Source organism: Mustela nigripes, chromosome 1 (genome assembly GCF_022355385.1).
Source record: "Mustela nigripes isolate SB6536 chromosome 1, MUSNIG.SB6536, whole genome shotgun sequence".
In the NCBI taxonomy this organism is placed as follows: Eukaryota; Metazoa; Chordata; class Mammalia; order Carnivora; family Mustelidae; genus Mustela; species Mustela nigripes.
This window is the reverse complement of record NC_081557.1, coordinates 90,867,240-90,883,227: the sequence shown is the minus strand read 5'-3', so window position 1 is coordinate 90,883,227 and position 15,988 is coordinate 90,867,240. Positions and strand designations below refer to the sequence as shown.

General features: G+C 43.9%; 1 protein-coding gene across 5 annotated transcripts in view; it reads left to right on the top strand.

Annotated features, from left to right (window-relative positions):
• The window catches only part of KMT2A (lysine methyltransferase 2A), a 77,622-nt gene extending 62,008 nt beyond the window's left edge, over nucleotides 1–15,614 (top strand). For all 5 annotated transcript variants that reach the window (XM_059416244.1, XM_059416238.1, XM_059416232.1 and 2 more), the window contains 9 exons: nucleotides 177–257; nucleotides 1,077–1,135; nucleotides 2,605–2,775; nucleotides 4,572–4,646; nucleotides 8,379–8,553; nucleotides 8,720–8,827; nucleotides 9,266–9,349; nucleotides 9,763–9,892; nucleotides 10,612–15,614. In XM_059416244.1, coding sequence (XP_059272227.1) covers nucleotides 177–257; nucleotides 1,077–1,135; nucleotides 2,605–2,775; nucleotides 4,572–4,646; nucleotides 8,379–8,553; nucleotides 8,720–8,827; nucleotides 9,266–9,349; nucleotides 9,763–9,892; nucleotides 10,612–10,887 — 1,159 coding nt within the window. In that variant the 3' untranslated portion in view covers nucleotides 10,888–15,614. The remainder of the gene's footprint in view (nucleotides 1–176; nucleotides 258–1,076; nucleotides 1,136–2,604; nucleotides 2,776–4,571; nucleotides 4,647–8,378; nucleotides 8,554–8,719; nucleotides 8,828–9,265; nucleotides 9,350–9,762; nucleotides 9,893–10,611) is intronic.
• The last annotated feature ends 374 nt before the right edge of the window (nucleotides 15,615–15,988 follow it).

Sequence of the window (15,988 nt, the reverse complement as noted above, 5' to 3'; positions counted from 1 at the left end):
TCATAACCACCAGCTAACCTGTTCAGCACAGATTAGTTTTCCCAACTTGTAAATTTATCAGATCCTGATAGAGTCTAGAGTGTTTTTTTTGTTTGTTTGTTTGTTTTCTGACCTCCACCCTTTAATACGTAGTCACTGGTGGTTTTTCTGGAAAAGATGCAATGATTTTCTTCCAGGTCTCAGGGAGCAGAGGCTGAGCCGCAGGACACAGCTAATGTGGAACAGTCATCACAAAAGGAGTGCGGGCAGCCCACAGGGTAAATACAAAGATCGTTTCTCTAAGGTTAAGTCCTCAGTTCTGTCCACCTCATTTAAAACATAATTCTTCCTCATTTGAATTGTTCTTGTTGCCAGAGGGTTTTTTTTTTTAATGGAAGTAATACATACTTGTAACTTTTTTAATGCATAATTACTTAAATAATAAATGGTTCTGTGTTCATCCTGCCTACCCTTCTCCCCTTCTGTTCCCTAGTAATGACGGCTGCTAATAATTTGTTTCCATCCATTCACACATTTTTATACAAATACAGATACACACGGTGTATATATGAATATATATTTATATTCCTTTTTTATATAAAATGAGTAATGCTATACATACTGTTCTGTACTTTTATTTTTTAATTTAAATAGTCCCTTATTGATATGCATTTGGGTTGTTTCCAAGATTTAATTTTCAAAAATGAAAATTGGTGGTGGTTTACTGGCTCCTTAAGCTTGCTTTTGCTTTTGGTTAAATCAGTTAATTTACTTAAGTAACTCCAGAACTGCTTCTAACAAGTGTTCTTTTAATTTTTTCTAACACTGAGGGTATGAGAAAAATTTCAAGGACATAATTTACAAACTCCAAAAGCCCAAACTTAATGCCAATATTTAGGAAAGAATCTCATAGAAGAGCATTTTACGTTACATATCATACAGTAGGGTGGTGTTTATCCAACACGTTATACACAAGACGTCCGATGGTCCGTTTCTGGTAGTTGTTCTGTGTAACTGACGGCGATTGTGGACAGTTTGCATGTTTGAATTGATAGCAGCTGATGTTACATCTTACATTGGGTTTTCTTCTCATTTAGGCAAGTTCTTCCTGAGATTCAAGCAACACAAAATCCAGCAAATGAGCAAGAAAGTACAGGTATGTGGGTGGGTAACAGGTTAGCATTAGAATTTTAAAGTCAAAAGTACTATAAAAATGGCCTACATTGGGCGCCTGGGTGGCTCAGTGGTTAAGCTGCTGCCTTCGGCTCGGGTCATGATCTCAGGGTCCTGGGATCGAGTCCCGCATCGGGCTCTCTGCTCAGCGGGGAGCCTGCTTCCTCCTCTCTATCTCTCTCTGCCTGCCTCTCTGCCTACTTGTGATTTCTCTCTGTCAAATAAATAAATAAAAAAAAATCTAAAAAAAAAAAAAAAATGGCCTACATTATCTACAAATTTTCTAAATTAAAAAATTTAAGCTCCAGGTAAGTTAAGTGATTGGCCAGAGGTGTAGACTAACCCTCAGGGCATCTATTCCCTGGTCTTGCACCCTTCCGCTGTATAGTCTGTGACATCTGTCGATCGTTCTGTTCTGCTTGCTTTAACATCAGTGTGATCTTCATAGCTAGTGGTTACCTGATCTCATCCCTTAGTTGTCGCTGAAGAAAACCACGTATCTGGTCACAACCCCAGGTACAGCTCCATAGCACTTTCTATCTGACTACTGAATATGATCAGTAAAGAACTGGCCACTTCAAGATTAGAGAGCTCTGGATATAGGTTTTGCCTCTTTCCATCAAGGTAACTTCCCAGAAGAGAAGCAAGTGGAGAAAATGCTCAGGAGTAACATTTGGGATATAATCCCCTTCTGCTGATTGGCTGATTCCTTAGGAGGACTGAGGCGCCTCTTTCTGTCAGAACATACGGTTATATGAACTTGGGCTAATTAATTTACCATCTCTCTGCCTCAGGTTTCATACCTTCACGTACACTTTGAAGTGTACATGATAGTAACACCTCACTGGTCCTTGTGAGGTCTATCTGAATTAATTTACAGGAAGTTCCTAGAAAAGTGCCTCATGTATAGTGCTTCATTCGATTAATCATTATTTTTTACCTTTGACCTTATTGAGGGCAATTGCTTATTGAAAAACTATCAAATTGTCATACTAGAAACTACCACAGAGACAGCATGACTTTAGATTTTAAAAAAAAAAAAAATCTAGTTTTAGTCACTTTCTAGCTGTGACCCAGGGCAAATTGTTCCACAGCTTTGAGCCTCGGTTTTGTTTTGTTTTTTGTTTCTTTTTTTAAAAAATTTTATTTATTGACAGAGAGATCACAAGTAAGCAGACAGGCAGGCCAAGAGAGAGGTGGGGAAGCAGGTTCCCTGCTGAGCAGAGAGCCCAATAGGAGGCTCGATCCCAGGACCCTGAGATCATGACATGAGCCGAAGGCAGAGGTCAACCCACAGCCATCCAGGCGCCCTGAGCCTCAGTTTTGTTATCTGTAAATGGGAATAATCATACCAACTGTGGAATGTTGATAGGCTTGGAGAGAATGTATCAGTGCTCAGTAAGTGTTTGCTAATGCAGTCAGTTTGGGCCCTATCTGTCTTCTTCCTCGCAGAACCTAAAACAGTGGAAGAAGAAGAAAGTAACTTCAGCTCTCCACTGATGCTTTGGCTCCAGCAAGAACAGAAGAGGAAGGAAAGCATTGCTGAGAAAAAGCCCAAGAAAGGACTTGTTTTTGAAATTTCAAGTGACGATGGCTTTCAGATCTGTGCAGAAAGTATCGAAGGTGAGTGGATTAAATGAGGTTGGCAGCACCCCGCTGGCTCAGTTGGTGGAGCTTCTGACTCTGGATCTCAAGGTCATGAGCTCGAGCCTCACATTTGATGTAGAGATTATTTAAGTTTAAAAAAAAAAATGGGGCTGTCTTGCCAGTGCAGGCTCTGTCTCAGCCAGAGCCACACTTATTTACATTAGTACCGTTGATGTGGGCGGTTGTGCACTTGGTGTCACAGAAGATACTCGATGACATTACACATCCAGTTCGACGTATAATCTAACTTGTCCTTAAGAAGTTGGAGTTCCTGGAGAAATAGTCCATAACTTAGCAGATTACGTGGGGTATCTTCTCTCTCTGGCCTTGTTTTCTGCCCCCTCTTTGTGGACCTCAAATGCCATTCTCTTTCACTCCTGTGCCTTCACCTGTTTCTTCCCTCTGCCCAGAATGTTCTTTTACCCTCCCTTATCTGGTGAACTCTACCTTGTCCCTCAGGGTTCAGCTTGGAAAGTCTTCCCTGACCTTCTGAGGCAGATAGGCACTCCCATTCCCTCTTTTCTGTTTATTTTAGAATCTTAAATGCTTTTCTTAGAGCTTAAAAATTTGTTTTTATAAATGTTTATTCTTACGTCTTACTAAATAGAGAACGTTCTAGTAAGGTTGGCATTTTATTTTCTTGTTCCTCTTTGTATCCCAAGCATTCAGGTGTTCATTAGCTGTTGAATTTGAAGGAAAGATTCCTAGGGGTCAGTTAGGGTTATCAAACCCAGAAAAAATGGTAGAATAGACGATTCTGTTAAAGGAGTTGATAGAATTTGTGCTAGGAAAAGAGGAATGAGAAAGACTTTCTAAGAAGGGACGTCAGCAAAGTTAGACAGAATTGCATGTGGAGGGTTTAGGAGTGTCCTCAGGTGGGAGAGGACATCGAAATCCTAGTCAGGCAGTAGTGAGAGAGAAAATGGCAAAGGTGGATTGGGCACTGGCTTTGAAAGGGCCTTCAGTGCCGAACCATGAGGCCTTTGAAAATCTGGGGAAGTGGAATAAAGGCAGAATTTCAAGAACCTTAATGTGGTAGCTCCTTTTAAGGTGGACTGAATTGGAGACATGAGGTGGCAAGAGGTCACTAATGAGAGCATAGCTACAGTAGAGAGGTCGGTAATAAAGCCCATTCCCAGCAGGAAAAGGGAGGAACGACTACTCTTCAGGACTGTGTGGATATGGAGAGTGGAGAGAGGAGTCCACAGTGACAGCAGATTCAGGCCTGGTTCACTTTAAAAAAAAAAAGATATGTAAGGGAAGAAAAGACTATGTTGACTGTATGAGTTGCAAATACCACACACTGAGTGTGAAGTGGTCGTCACGAGCCCACCAGACAGTAGGAGATCCTAGAGTCTTAATTTGGAGCTAGAAGTGGATGTTTTCTAGTCACACCCCCTTAGTTTTATGGAATAGAGGTTAGGACTCCCCACAGTCCGGGTTAAATCGTTCACGTTAGTGTTGTCTTGTTTAGGGGCAGGTGAAATAGAAGTGATACCCAACATTCAGGTTTGGGACCCAGACTTCCATCAAGGGATGTGAATACTTGGGGGATCCAGGGCTCATTTTCAGAAGGTGGGACCCTCCTGTCTAAAACTGTTGGATAAGGCACCTTCTCAGCTGCTTTCTTATGCATGGAACTCATTGAAACTAAGAACACAAGTCAAAGCCATTTTAGCAGGGTGTTTTCACCCTGGAGCGATTCTGAGCTCAGTGCTTTTGCTTGTCACTGGTGTTAGAGATATTTGATGGACTATTTTATTTCCTCACAGATGCCTGGAAGTCCTTGACAGATAAAGTCCAGGAAGCTCGGTCAAATGCCCGCCTAAAGCAGCTCTCATTTGCAGGTAACGGCCACAGAGGTCATTTTACCCCTGTCTCCGAGTAGTCTGATAGCTTGTTGGTCTAAAGCTATAGAGTTGATTCTACAAAAGCATCAACCTTTTTTAGAAATAGTTTTTCACAACTTTATTGAGTTATAATTCTTATACAGTTAACCCATTTCAAACATGCAGTTCAGTGGCTTTTAGTCTATTGACAGTTGTACAACCATCACTATTGTATAATCCAGAACATTTTCATCATACCTGCAAGAAACCCCACTCATTAGCAGTCGTGCCTCAACCCCAGTGCCTGGCCACCATTAAACTACTTTGTGTCTCTAGGGATTTATACAGAATCACACAACATAGGGCTTTTTGTGTCTGGATTCTTTAGTGTAATGCTTTCAGGTTTCCTATCTGCTGTAATATTGCATCGGGACTTTATTTATTTATTTTTTCCTAAACAGATTAATTTTTTTTTTTTTTAAGATTTTGTTTATTTATTTGACAGAGATCACAAGTAGGCAGAGAGGCAGGCAGAGAGAGAGGGGAAAGCAGGCTCCCCACTGAGCAGAGAACCTGATGCGGGGCTCGATCCCAGGATCTGGGGATCAAGACTTGAGCAGAAGGCAGAGACTTTAACCCACTGAGCCACCCAGGCGCCCCATCCTAAACATTTTTAACTGTACAGTTCAGTGGTGTTAAATGCATTTACATTGCTGAGCAACCAACCATCCATCCATCCCATAACTCTTTTTTTTCTCTTGTAAAACTGAAACTCAATATTCCCCATTTTCTCCAGCCCCTGGCAACCACCTTTATTCTTTCTGTCTCTATGATTTTGATTACTTTCAGTACCTCATGCAAGTGGAATTATGTAAGTGGACTGGCTCATCTCACTTAGCATAATTTCCTCCAGGTTCATTCATGTTGTAGCATTTTGCAAAATTTCCTTCCTTTTTAAGGCTGAATAATGTCCCATTGTATTATAGGCCACAGTTTGTTTATTGATTGGTCCAGCAGTGGGTACCAGGGTTGCTTCCACATTTTAGCTATTGTGAATAATTCTCCTGTGTGAATGTGAGTGTGGATATCTCTTCAAGACCCTGCTTTCCATTTCTGGGGGAGCAGATACCCAGAAGTAGAATTGCTCAATCATGCAATAATTCCTTTTTTTTTTTTTTTTTTTGTAAATAGTAATTCCATTTTTAGATTTTTGAGAATTGCCATACCGTTTCCCATGGTGGTTGCACCATGTCACATGATGCAGTGCACCCCAGCAGTGCTAAGGGTTCCAATTTCTCCACATCCCCTGCCTTTTTGATAGAAGCTCTCCAAATGGGTGTGAGATGGTATCTCATTATAATTTTAATTTACATTTCCCTAATGATTTATGATGTTGAGTATCTTTCCATGTGCTTACTCATCATTCATAGATCATTTTTGGAAAAATACCTGTTCAGGGCCTTTGCCTGGTTCTTAATCAGGCTTTGTTGTTTTTGTTGTTATGGGTGAGTTTCAGAAGTTCTCTATATATATTCTGGATATTAATCAGAGAGATGAAAAGGACTACCTTTTAACTTTGGATAGTTTTTTTGTTTTTTTTTTTGTTTTTTTAAAGATTGGTAAGGGAGATATTTAGGGGACAAGAAAGTATAATCTGGGGTTTTTTTTTGTTTTGTTTTTGGGTTTTGTTTTGTTTTTTAGATTTTATTTATTTGACAGAGAGAGTGCAAGCAGGAGGAGAAGCAGACTCCCTATTAAGCGGAGATCCCAATGCAGGGCTCGATCCCAGGACCCTGGGATCATGACCTGAGCCAAAGGCAGATGCTTAACCGACTGAGCCACCCAGGCACCCTGAGAAAGGATAGTCATACATGGCCTTTCCCAGTCGTCACTTTGAACTGATTACTGATAATTGGTGTAAAGTCCAGCCACTAGAGTAAGCCAGTGTCCTGAACTCCGTGTTCTCAGCCTCACCCTGAGGAGCCAGCCCTTTGTTTTTGCCAACAGGACAGAAATTTCTTTGATTTATCCATGTCCTTTACTGCCCCATGGAATAGTGGTAAGAAACCATGAGCTCTGGAGTTAGAAAAAACAGTACAAGCTACATTTCTGCCCTTTGTGATCAATATTACATTGACTGCAAGCTAATTGACTTCTCTGAGTCTCAGTCTCCTTATCTAAAAAGAAATATATAGGGGCACCTGGGTGGCTCAGTCATCAAGCGTCTGCCTTAAGCTCCCTGGATCCCAGGGTCCAGGGATCGAGCCTTGCATTGGGCTCCCTGCTTGGTGGGAAGCCTGCTTCACGCTCTCCCACTCCTCCTGCTTGCTTTCCCTCTCTCGCTGTGTCTGTTTGTTAAATAAATAAGTAAAAAAATTTTTTAAATAAATAAAAATAAAAATAAATATATAAATGTGACCTCCAGAATTTGTGCTGAGGATTAATTAAATAATAAACCTGTTGTGTCACCCTATAGGCAAATCAAAAAAAAATTTTTTAAATGAACCTGATGGGTGCCTAGGTGGCTCAGTCAGTTAAACGTCTTCCTTCAGGGGCACCTGGGTGGCTCAGTGGGTTAAAGCCTCTGCCTTCGGCTCAGGTCATGGTCCCAGGGTCCTGGGATCAACCCTTGCATCGGGCTCCCTGCTCAGCAGAGAGTCTGCTTCTCCTTCTTCCCTTCCCCCTTGCTCGTGTGCTCTCTTTCAAATAAGTAAAGTCTTGCCATACTCACTGAGCCAGCCAGGCACCCCGAACATTGCTATTTCTAGTGTCTAAGTGGGCTGGCAGTTGTTGGGATGCCCCATCCCTTTAATGAAAGAAGCCAGTCATTTCAGAAAGCCTGTCATCATCTCTGCCAGCAACTTACATAAATGTATTTTTAGAAAATAAAAAAGAGGGACGCCTGGGTGGCTCAGTTGGTTAAGCGGCTGCCTTCGGCTCAGGTCATGATCCCAGTGTCTTGGGATCGAGTCCCAGATCAGGCTCCTTGCTGAGCAAGAAGCCTGCTTCTCCCCCTGCCTCTGCCTGCCACTCTGTCTGCCTGTGCTCACTCTCTCTCTCTGACAAATAAATAAATGAAATCTTTAAAAATAAATAAATAAATAGAAAATACAAAAGAATTGGAAATGATCGTTAATAGCATGAGACTGAGTAAAACACAGCATCTATCGAGTGAATTTTCCACACATTCACTGTAACAGCACAAAAGAGAGTTCTTTGCTGGGGGTTATTACTAACCATTCTTTTCAATTTTAGTGAGGTACCTATGTGAGTCTGAAGTTACAGAGCCCAGATACCCCATTAACCTATAAATGAAAATGGGATCATGACTGGAGCTCCAGATCCCAAGGTTCAAACCTTGTCACACCAGCTGTGCGACCTTGGGTGTGGTATTTAAATTCTCTGAGCCTCAGTTGACTGACCTGAAAACGAAGCTGGTAATTCTTGACTCACGTGGGCATTGTGACCATGAAATTAAATAATACGTATAGCCTGTCTGTGTACATACAGAACATAGAAAATAGTTCGGTGATGTGGCTGTTTTTCAGTCTACCATGAACATTTTCCATATTGATAGCCCTGTGTCCATGTCACCTTAATGGTTCACTGCCGCTGATTCTTGGCCACACAGTAATGCGGTTCCCCGTGGGCAGCCTCTGGCAGAGTTCTTCTCTCGCCCAGGCATTTCTTTGTACCAGGCCGTTTCCTGTTGGCTGTACGATGGCTACCCTGGTGCCTTCTGTCCCACAGGTGTTAATGGTTTGAGGATGCTGGGGATTCTTCATGATGCAGTTGTGTTCCTGATTGAGCAGCTCTCTGGTGCCAAGCACTGTAGGAATTACAAATTCCGTTTCCACAAACCAGAGGAGGCCAACGAACCCCCCCTGAACCCTCATGGCTCAGCCAGGGCTGAAGTTCACCTGAGGCAAGTTCCGTTCTCTTTCCTAAGCAGCTATGGGTCCCGATTGTATTATCTGATGACACAATCATTTTCCCCACGTCACCTTTGAGATTTCCAGGGTCAAAGCTGTCCTTCGCTGCTTCTGTTCAAAGCCTTTCTATTAAAGCGTGCTTCAATCTTTTGGCTCCAGGAAGTCAGCATTTGACATGTTTAACTTCTTGGCTTCCAAACACCGGCAGCCTCCTGAATACAACCCCAATGATGAGGAAGAAGAGGAGGTACAGCTGAAGTCAGCTCGGTAAGTATTGAGTGGAGGGGGTCGTTAGGAACCCTCTTTGCTTCCCTCTGCTCTGGCTGTTCAGGCCCCCATGCGGTTTCACTTGGATCACAATTTCCCGGGTCACATTTAAAAGAACACTGAACTGTGGTTTGTATTAAAGTAGCAATAGCTGGCTGGCAGAGGAGAGGAGAAATTCAGATAACTATAACATGCAGATTTTATTTTCTTTAACGAAACTAAACTCTGTCAGCTTTGGACGTATCCCTACCACTGTAGTTACCACGGTCAGAAAGGACTGTGTATATTATAGGCCTCATTTTACAAGACATTTATTATTATACTTGGCATCGAACAAAGGGAATACTGTGGTCATATTCTCTAGAAACCTTTGATCTACGACTCAAAACTGATTATTTCCTGAAGAGAATTCATGAGTAATACACCTTGTCTCTTTAGGAGGGCAACTAGTATGGACCTGCCAATGCCCATGCGTTTCCGGCACTTAAAAAAGACTTCCAAGGAGGCAGTTGGTGTCTACAGGTATGGCTAAAATTTCAGAAAGAATTACGGAAATCTAATCGTTTTCCAAAATTAAAGTGGACCAAATCATGGAGTGACCTCCTTCATTCAGTAAGTGAGGTTTTTCTAGCTGCTATTAATGGAACCTGATGTCCTGGGATCCTGCCCCTCCTTGCATTGAACAAGGAATTTAACATAGTAAACATTAAAATGTTGCCACTTCTGGTGGGCTCCTGATTGGAGAAATCTTTTATTCTTAGCCATTTGTTAGAATAAGTAATATACTCAAATCAAGTGGGTCCAGATTTTTTTTTTCCTTTGCTTTCCAAGAGTCTGTTCTTCCTGGGGAACTGATAGGGCAGGAGGTTTATTCACACAGTTTAACCTGATTTGCAAAATCGATGGCTGATCTCTTTTCCATCTTTATGTTCTAGGTCTCCTATCCACGGCCGGGGTCTTTTTTGTAAGAGAAACATCGATGCAGGTGAGATGGTGATTGAGTATGCTGGCAACGTCATCCGCTCCATCCAGACTGACAAGCGAGAGAAGTATTATGACAGCAAGGTGAGTCTCGCTTTCATTTTCCTGGTTCTGACAGTATTTGTACACAGGGGCCAGGAATTAAAAGTATGATCCCCACATCCCAAAAGAAATAGTATATTTTATGAATTCAAGCATACTTTTTTTCCTTTTCCCTTTTTTAAATTTTTTTTATAATGTTTCGACATTTTTTTTTTTTAAGATTTTATTTATTTATTTGACAGACAGAGATCACAAGTAGGCAGAGAGGCAGGCAGAGAGAGAGAGAGGAGGAAGCAGGCTCCCTGCTGAGCAGAGAGCCCGATGTGGGGCTCGATCCCAGGACCCTGGGATCATGACCTGAGCCGAAGGCAGAGGCTTTAACCCACTGAGCCACCCAGGCGCCCCTGTTTCGACATTTTTAAAATTGTTGGGCCCATGAGCAGCTCAGTATCCACCCTAAGGATTAGTATGTAAGGATACTGCTCTTTGAAAGATTTGTCTGAGTGCATCCTAGGATCAGAAGCACCTAATGACGCAGTGTCTTAGGTTTCTCTTTCCTGTGGAGACATTAAGAAACCTCTAGTCGCTGTAATGTAGGAATTTCCTAGGGAAGCATCTTGGAAACTGAGAGAAGTCTGGACGTTTTACTGGAAGAAACTGTTTTCGTCAGCAGCTGTAGGCACCCTCAGAGAAAGGGGGGGAGCTGTCGTCCGGCCTGAGCTGTGCCGAGTGACGAGGTCTCCCTCTCCCCCCCCGCGCAGGGCATCGGCTGCTACATGTTCCGCATCGACGACTCCGAGGTGGTGGACGCCACGATGCACGGAAACGCCGCGCGCTTCATCAACCACTCCTGCGAGCCCAACTGCTACTCGCGGGTCATCAACATCGACGGGCAGAAGCACATCGTCATCTTTGCCATGCGCAAGATCTACCGGGGGGAGGAGCTCACCTACGACTACAAGTTCCCCATCGAGGACGCCAGCAACAAGCTGCCCTGCAACTGCGGCGCCAAGAAGTGCCGGAAGTTCCTCAACTAGAGCCGCTTCCCTCCCCCGGGTCGTAGCGCTGGGATGGGGCGCCCAGAGCCTGTGCCCACAGCTAGGAGATCCAGGATGGAGCGGGTGCCGCTGAGGGGCCTCCGTGACGGCTGTGCTCCCTTACGTCCCGTATTCGCATTACACATGTGATCCTAGTCCTGGAGAGAGAGATGGGGTCTCGAAGACAAGATCCGCACCCGGCTTTGTACCGGGGCCCCTCTGATTGTGTGCTGTTGCAGAGTGGTAAATGGGGTTGCCAGCAGACTTGCCTGGAAGGAGCCTAGAGAGGGTTAGTCATGCGGGGAGATGGGGCCTGAGTGTCTCGTCGGAGAGAAGTTGCCATCGGGGCCTTGGCCTTTCCCCAAGCACTATAGGCGAGGGGTCAGCTGGGGCCATTGATTCAGAGTTGGTTGGACACCTGATAGTTTGCCAGCCGGGCCCAGGCTGTAGCCGTCTGTTGAACAGAGAAGGTCTGGTGATTCTCCCTACTATCCTCCCACTTGAGAGTTCACTTCTGGTTGGGAGACAGGATTCTTAGCACCTTTGGTGTCAAAAGGCAGTCTTGGGGTTGTGCCAATGAATCACCAAACATGGAGCCTGTGGGCTTTAAGTGGGAGTGTTGCCCCCATGAGCCTTATCTCAGCCAATTACCTTTCTTGACAATAGGAGCCGTGTCCCTCTCATTCCTCCCCCGACCCCTCCACTTTCTTCGTTCCCCGTTTCATCCCACTGCTTTCCCGTTCTTTCTGGGTGGTAGAGGGGAGTGACTGCCTGCTCAAGGACACTCCCTGTCAGGCATCATCTATGCCTGTGGAACAACCCCTGAGCCTGTAAGCACGCCCAGGGGGGAAGTGGACAGGAGCCATTGGCCATAACCAGACAGAATACGGAGTTTTCATTAAAGCTCCACAGAGAGTTTTTTAAAGAAATATATGTAGCATGATTTTTTTAGAGGAGGAAAAAGATTATTTAAATAGGATCTGAATCATGCAACAACCAGAGTATCACAACCAGGATGACCCCTGGGTCCCAATCCCAGGACATGGTAACTTTATTTTCCCCTTGTTAAGACATAAGAAGACTTCATTTTTAAATGGTCGGTGTCCAGTTGACGGCAGAACACTAATCAGATTTCAAGGCCCAAAACTTGGGGACTAGACCACCTTGTATCGAGGGACCTCTGCCACCTGCGCAAAATCCATAGGTTAAGTAAATTAAATGACACTACTGCCCTGATTACTCCTTAGGATGTGGTCAAAACAGCATCAAATGTTTCTTCTCTTCCTTTCCCCAAGACGGTGTCCTGAACCTGTTAAATTAAGTCATTGGATTTTACTCTGTTCTGTTTACAGTTTACTATTTAAGGTTTTATAAATGTAAATATATTTTGTATATTTTTCTATGAGAAGCACTTCATAGGGAGAAGCACTTACGACGAGGCTATTTTTTAAACCGCGGTATTATCCTAATTTAAAAGAAGATCGGTTTTTAATAATTTTTTATTTTCATAGGATGAAGTTAGAGAAAAATATTCAGCTGTACACACAAAGTCTGGTTTTTCCTGCCCAACTTCCCCCTGGAAGGTGTACTTTTTGTTGTTTAATGTGTAGCTTGTTTGTGCCCTGTTGACATAAACGTGTCCTGGGTTTGCTCTTTGACAATAAATGGACAAGGAAGGTCACCCTACTCCGCTGGGCCACTCCCCTCCTTCCCGTGTTGAAGCTCCTCAGAAGGCTGTGGTCGTATCCTGGCACAGCAGTGTCCCCTCTCCGTCCCTGCCCTCTTTTCCTCCCTTCTGGGACTAGCTCGGAGCGGCGAGAGCTGTATACTCCATTTCCCTCATCTTGCCCTACTTCCGAGATAGCAACCAAGTTGAATGGCACCCTAACATTTTCCTCACCATCTGCCTCATCGGTCACCTCGTCCCCTTGCCCTCTACCCACCAAGTCCTCATATCTGCAAAGAACCCACGGATCCCCCCGTGCCCTTTCGTGGGGCAGCCCGTTGAAACTGAAGCACAGTCTGACCACTCACGATAACGCAGATTCTTCTCTGCCTCTGTCGGCCACTGGGTTTCAGAGCAGTGCAGTCCAGTAGAGGGCAGGGCGCCCTTTTCTCCCACAAGAAGCCCATTCCTATGGAAGTCTAGCAAAGCAATACGACTCAGCCCTGCGCTCTCTGCCCCAGGACTCATGGCTCTGCTGTGCCTTCCACCCTGGGCTTCCTGTTCTTCCGTGACCTTAAGAACTGTGTCTGGTGGCTTTGCTGGAACATTGTCACTGTTTTTGCTGTCATGCAGGGAGCCCAGCACTGTGGCCAGGATGGCAGAGACTTCCTTGTCATCATGGAGAAGTGCCAGCAGGGGACTGGGGAAAAACACTCTACCCAGACCTCGACTCCCTTCCTCCTTTGCCCGTGAACAAGATACAGTGGCCCTAGGGGTTCCACTAGTATCTGGTTTCCTTTATTATTGCACTGTGTGAGGTTTTTTTGTAAATCCTTTTATTCCTTTTTTTTTTTTTTTTTTTTTTTTTAAGAAAAAAACCTTAAGCTGCATTTGTTACTGAAATGATTAATGCACTGATGGGTCATGAATTCACCTTGAGAAAGACCCAAAGGCCAGTCGGGGTGGGGGAAACTCAGCTAAATAGACCTAGTTACTGCCCTGCTAGGCCATGCTGTACTGTGAGCCCCCTCCTCATTCTCTTTCTACCAATCCCGAACCCTGAGGCCAGGGGAGGGACCCACATCTCTCCTTCTCTTGCCAGCTGCAGATGGTTTGCCTTGCCTTTTCACTCCCTGTCAACCATAGAAATGAGTAATTCCTCTTCTAGCTCAGCCTTGAGTCCATTGCCAAAATTCAGCATACCTGCCAGCAACTTGGGAAATAAACTAAGGTTTCCCTACCAGAGGGAAAGAAGGCAAAACAAAAACAAACCGGCATATCTGTCTCCAAAACACCTGAGTTTGTTTTGAAAGTGACCAAGGGAATCTCCGCACGTAAGTGCAGACCGAGGAACTGTGGTGGGTCATTCCCAGGAATCCCCCAAGGGGCATCCCGAATCCCTAAGGAGTCCCAGCTGCAAGCCTGGTCAGTTCTCCGTGAGCGAGCCAGCTCCTGGAGAGCTTTGCTGCTAGAACCTGTTGTGGCCGCATTTCCTGGTGGCCAGTGACAACTGTGTAGCCAGAATAGCTGCATGGCGCTGACCCTACGGCCGGAACTTGGTCCCTTGGCTCCCTCTGTTACCGTCCACCACCTCCAGCACAGCCCCTCCGGTTTTTAGACCAATCACCAGAATTAAGGGGGAAGCCCTGGCAGCTATACTCTAGAAGTTTTCAACCAGACTCCTTTGCCGGGATACAGTCCGCCACCCCGCTTGCCTCTGTCAGCACCCCCGGCCAATGCAGTGAGCACCATGCAGTTCCCTTGATTTAAAACATACAACATTAAAGAAAAAAAACAAAAAACAAAAAACAAAAAAACAAAAAAAAAGCCAAAAAAACAAAAAAATATCTTTTAATGAATGTATCTTTCTAAAGGACTGACATTCAATCAAATATCTGAAAATACTAAAGGTCAAAACCTTATCAGATGTTAACTCTTAAGTTTGATTTGGGATTTTTTTTTTTTTTTTACTAGAAATCAAGTTTGGGTGTTTCTTTTTTGTTGTTGTTTTTTTTTCTTCTTTTTAAAGGAAAAGCGGGTCATTGCAAAGGGCTGGGTGTAATTTTATGTTTCATTTCCTTCGTTTTAAAGCAATACAAGGTTATTGAGCAGATGGTTTTGTGCCGAATCGTGAATACCAGTCAAGTCTCACACTCTGAAAACTTGCAACTTTTTTGTTTTGGTTTTCAAATAAATATAAATATGATATATATAGGAACTAATATAGTAATGCACCATGTAACAAAGCCTAGTTCAGTCCATGGCTTTTAATTCTCTTAACACTATAGATAAGGATTGTGTTACAGTTGCTAGTCGTGGCAGGAAAACATCAGTCTGGCGCTCCTCGGATCCTCCGAAGTTGGGGGGGGGACCCAAACCGCAAGGGACAGTAACGCGGTCCGTTCCCAGGGTCAGAGAGGAACGCGGAAGTGGTGTCACCCGGATTTTTTCTGCCCATGAATGTTGCCAGTCAGTACCTGTACTCCTTGTTTCTCTATTTTTGGTTATGAATGTTGGGGTTACCACCTGCATTTAGGGGAAAATTGTGTTCTGTGCTTTCCTGGTATCTTGTTCTGAGGTACTCTAGTTCTGTCTTTCAACCAAGAAAATAGACTTGTGGTGTTTCTTTTATTGAACTTTTAACAGTCTCTTTAGTAAATACAGGTAGTTGAATAATTGTTTCAAAAGCTCAACAGATGACAAGCTTCTTTTCTAGAAATAAGACATTTCTTGACAACTTTATCATGTATAACAGATCTTTTGGTTTTTTTCCTTGTGTTCTTCCAAGCTTCTGGTTAGAGAAAAAGAGAAAAAAAAAAGGAAAAAAATGTGTCTAAAGTCCATCAGTGTTAACTCCCTGTGACAGGGATGAAGGAAAATACTTTAATAGTTCAAAAAATAATAATGCTGAAAGCTCTCTACGAAAGACTGAATGTAAAAGTAAAAAGTGTACATAGTTGTAAAAAAAAAAAAAGGAGTTTTTAAACATGTTTATTTTCTATGCACTTTTTTTTATTTAAGTGATAGTTTAATTAATAAACATGTCAAGTTTATTGCTGCACACCATCAAGCTTTCTTTTGGCTTTGGGTGGGGTGGAGAAAGGGGTAGGGCGGGGGGAGCAGCAGGCAGTGGCCTGTGGCCTGATTGCCCAGCACTAGCCACCGCCCTCTCTTTGAAGGTGGAATCATTAAACCACTCTGCCTCGCCTCCCCGGCCCACCCCACAATGACTTTGCCTCACCTGCCGGGCCCACCCCACAAGGACTCTCCTACCAGGGTCTTCTTCCCCTGCTTATCACTGGTTTGTGTTCAAGACCTAATTAATCCTGAATATGAGGAAGGGGTCAGGAGGACAAGCAGCTTCACCTCCCACATATTCCCCCTTTTATTATCCTGTGGGCCATCAAGAGGCCTCCCTGACTGATTTCGTCTAGG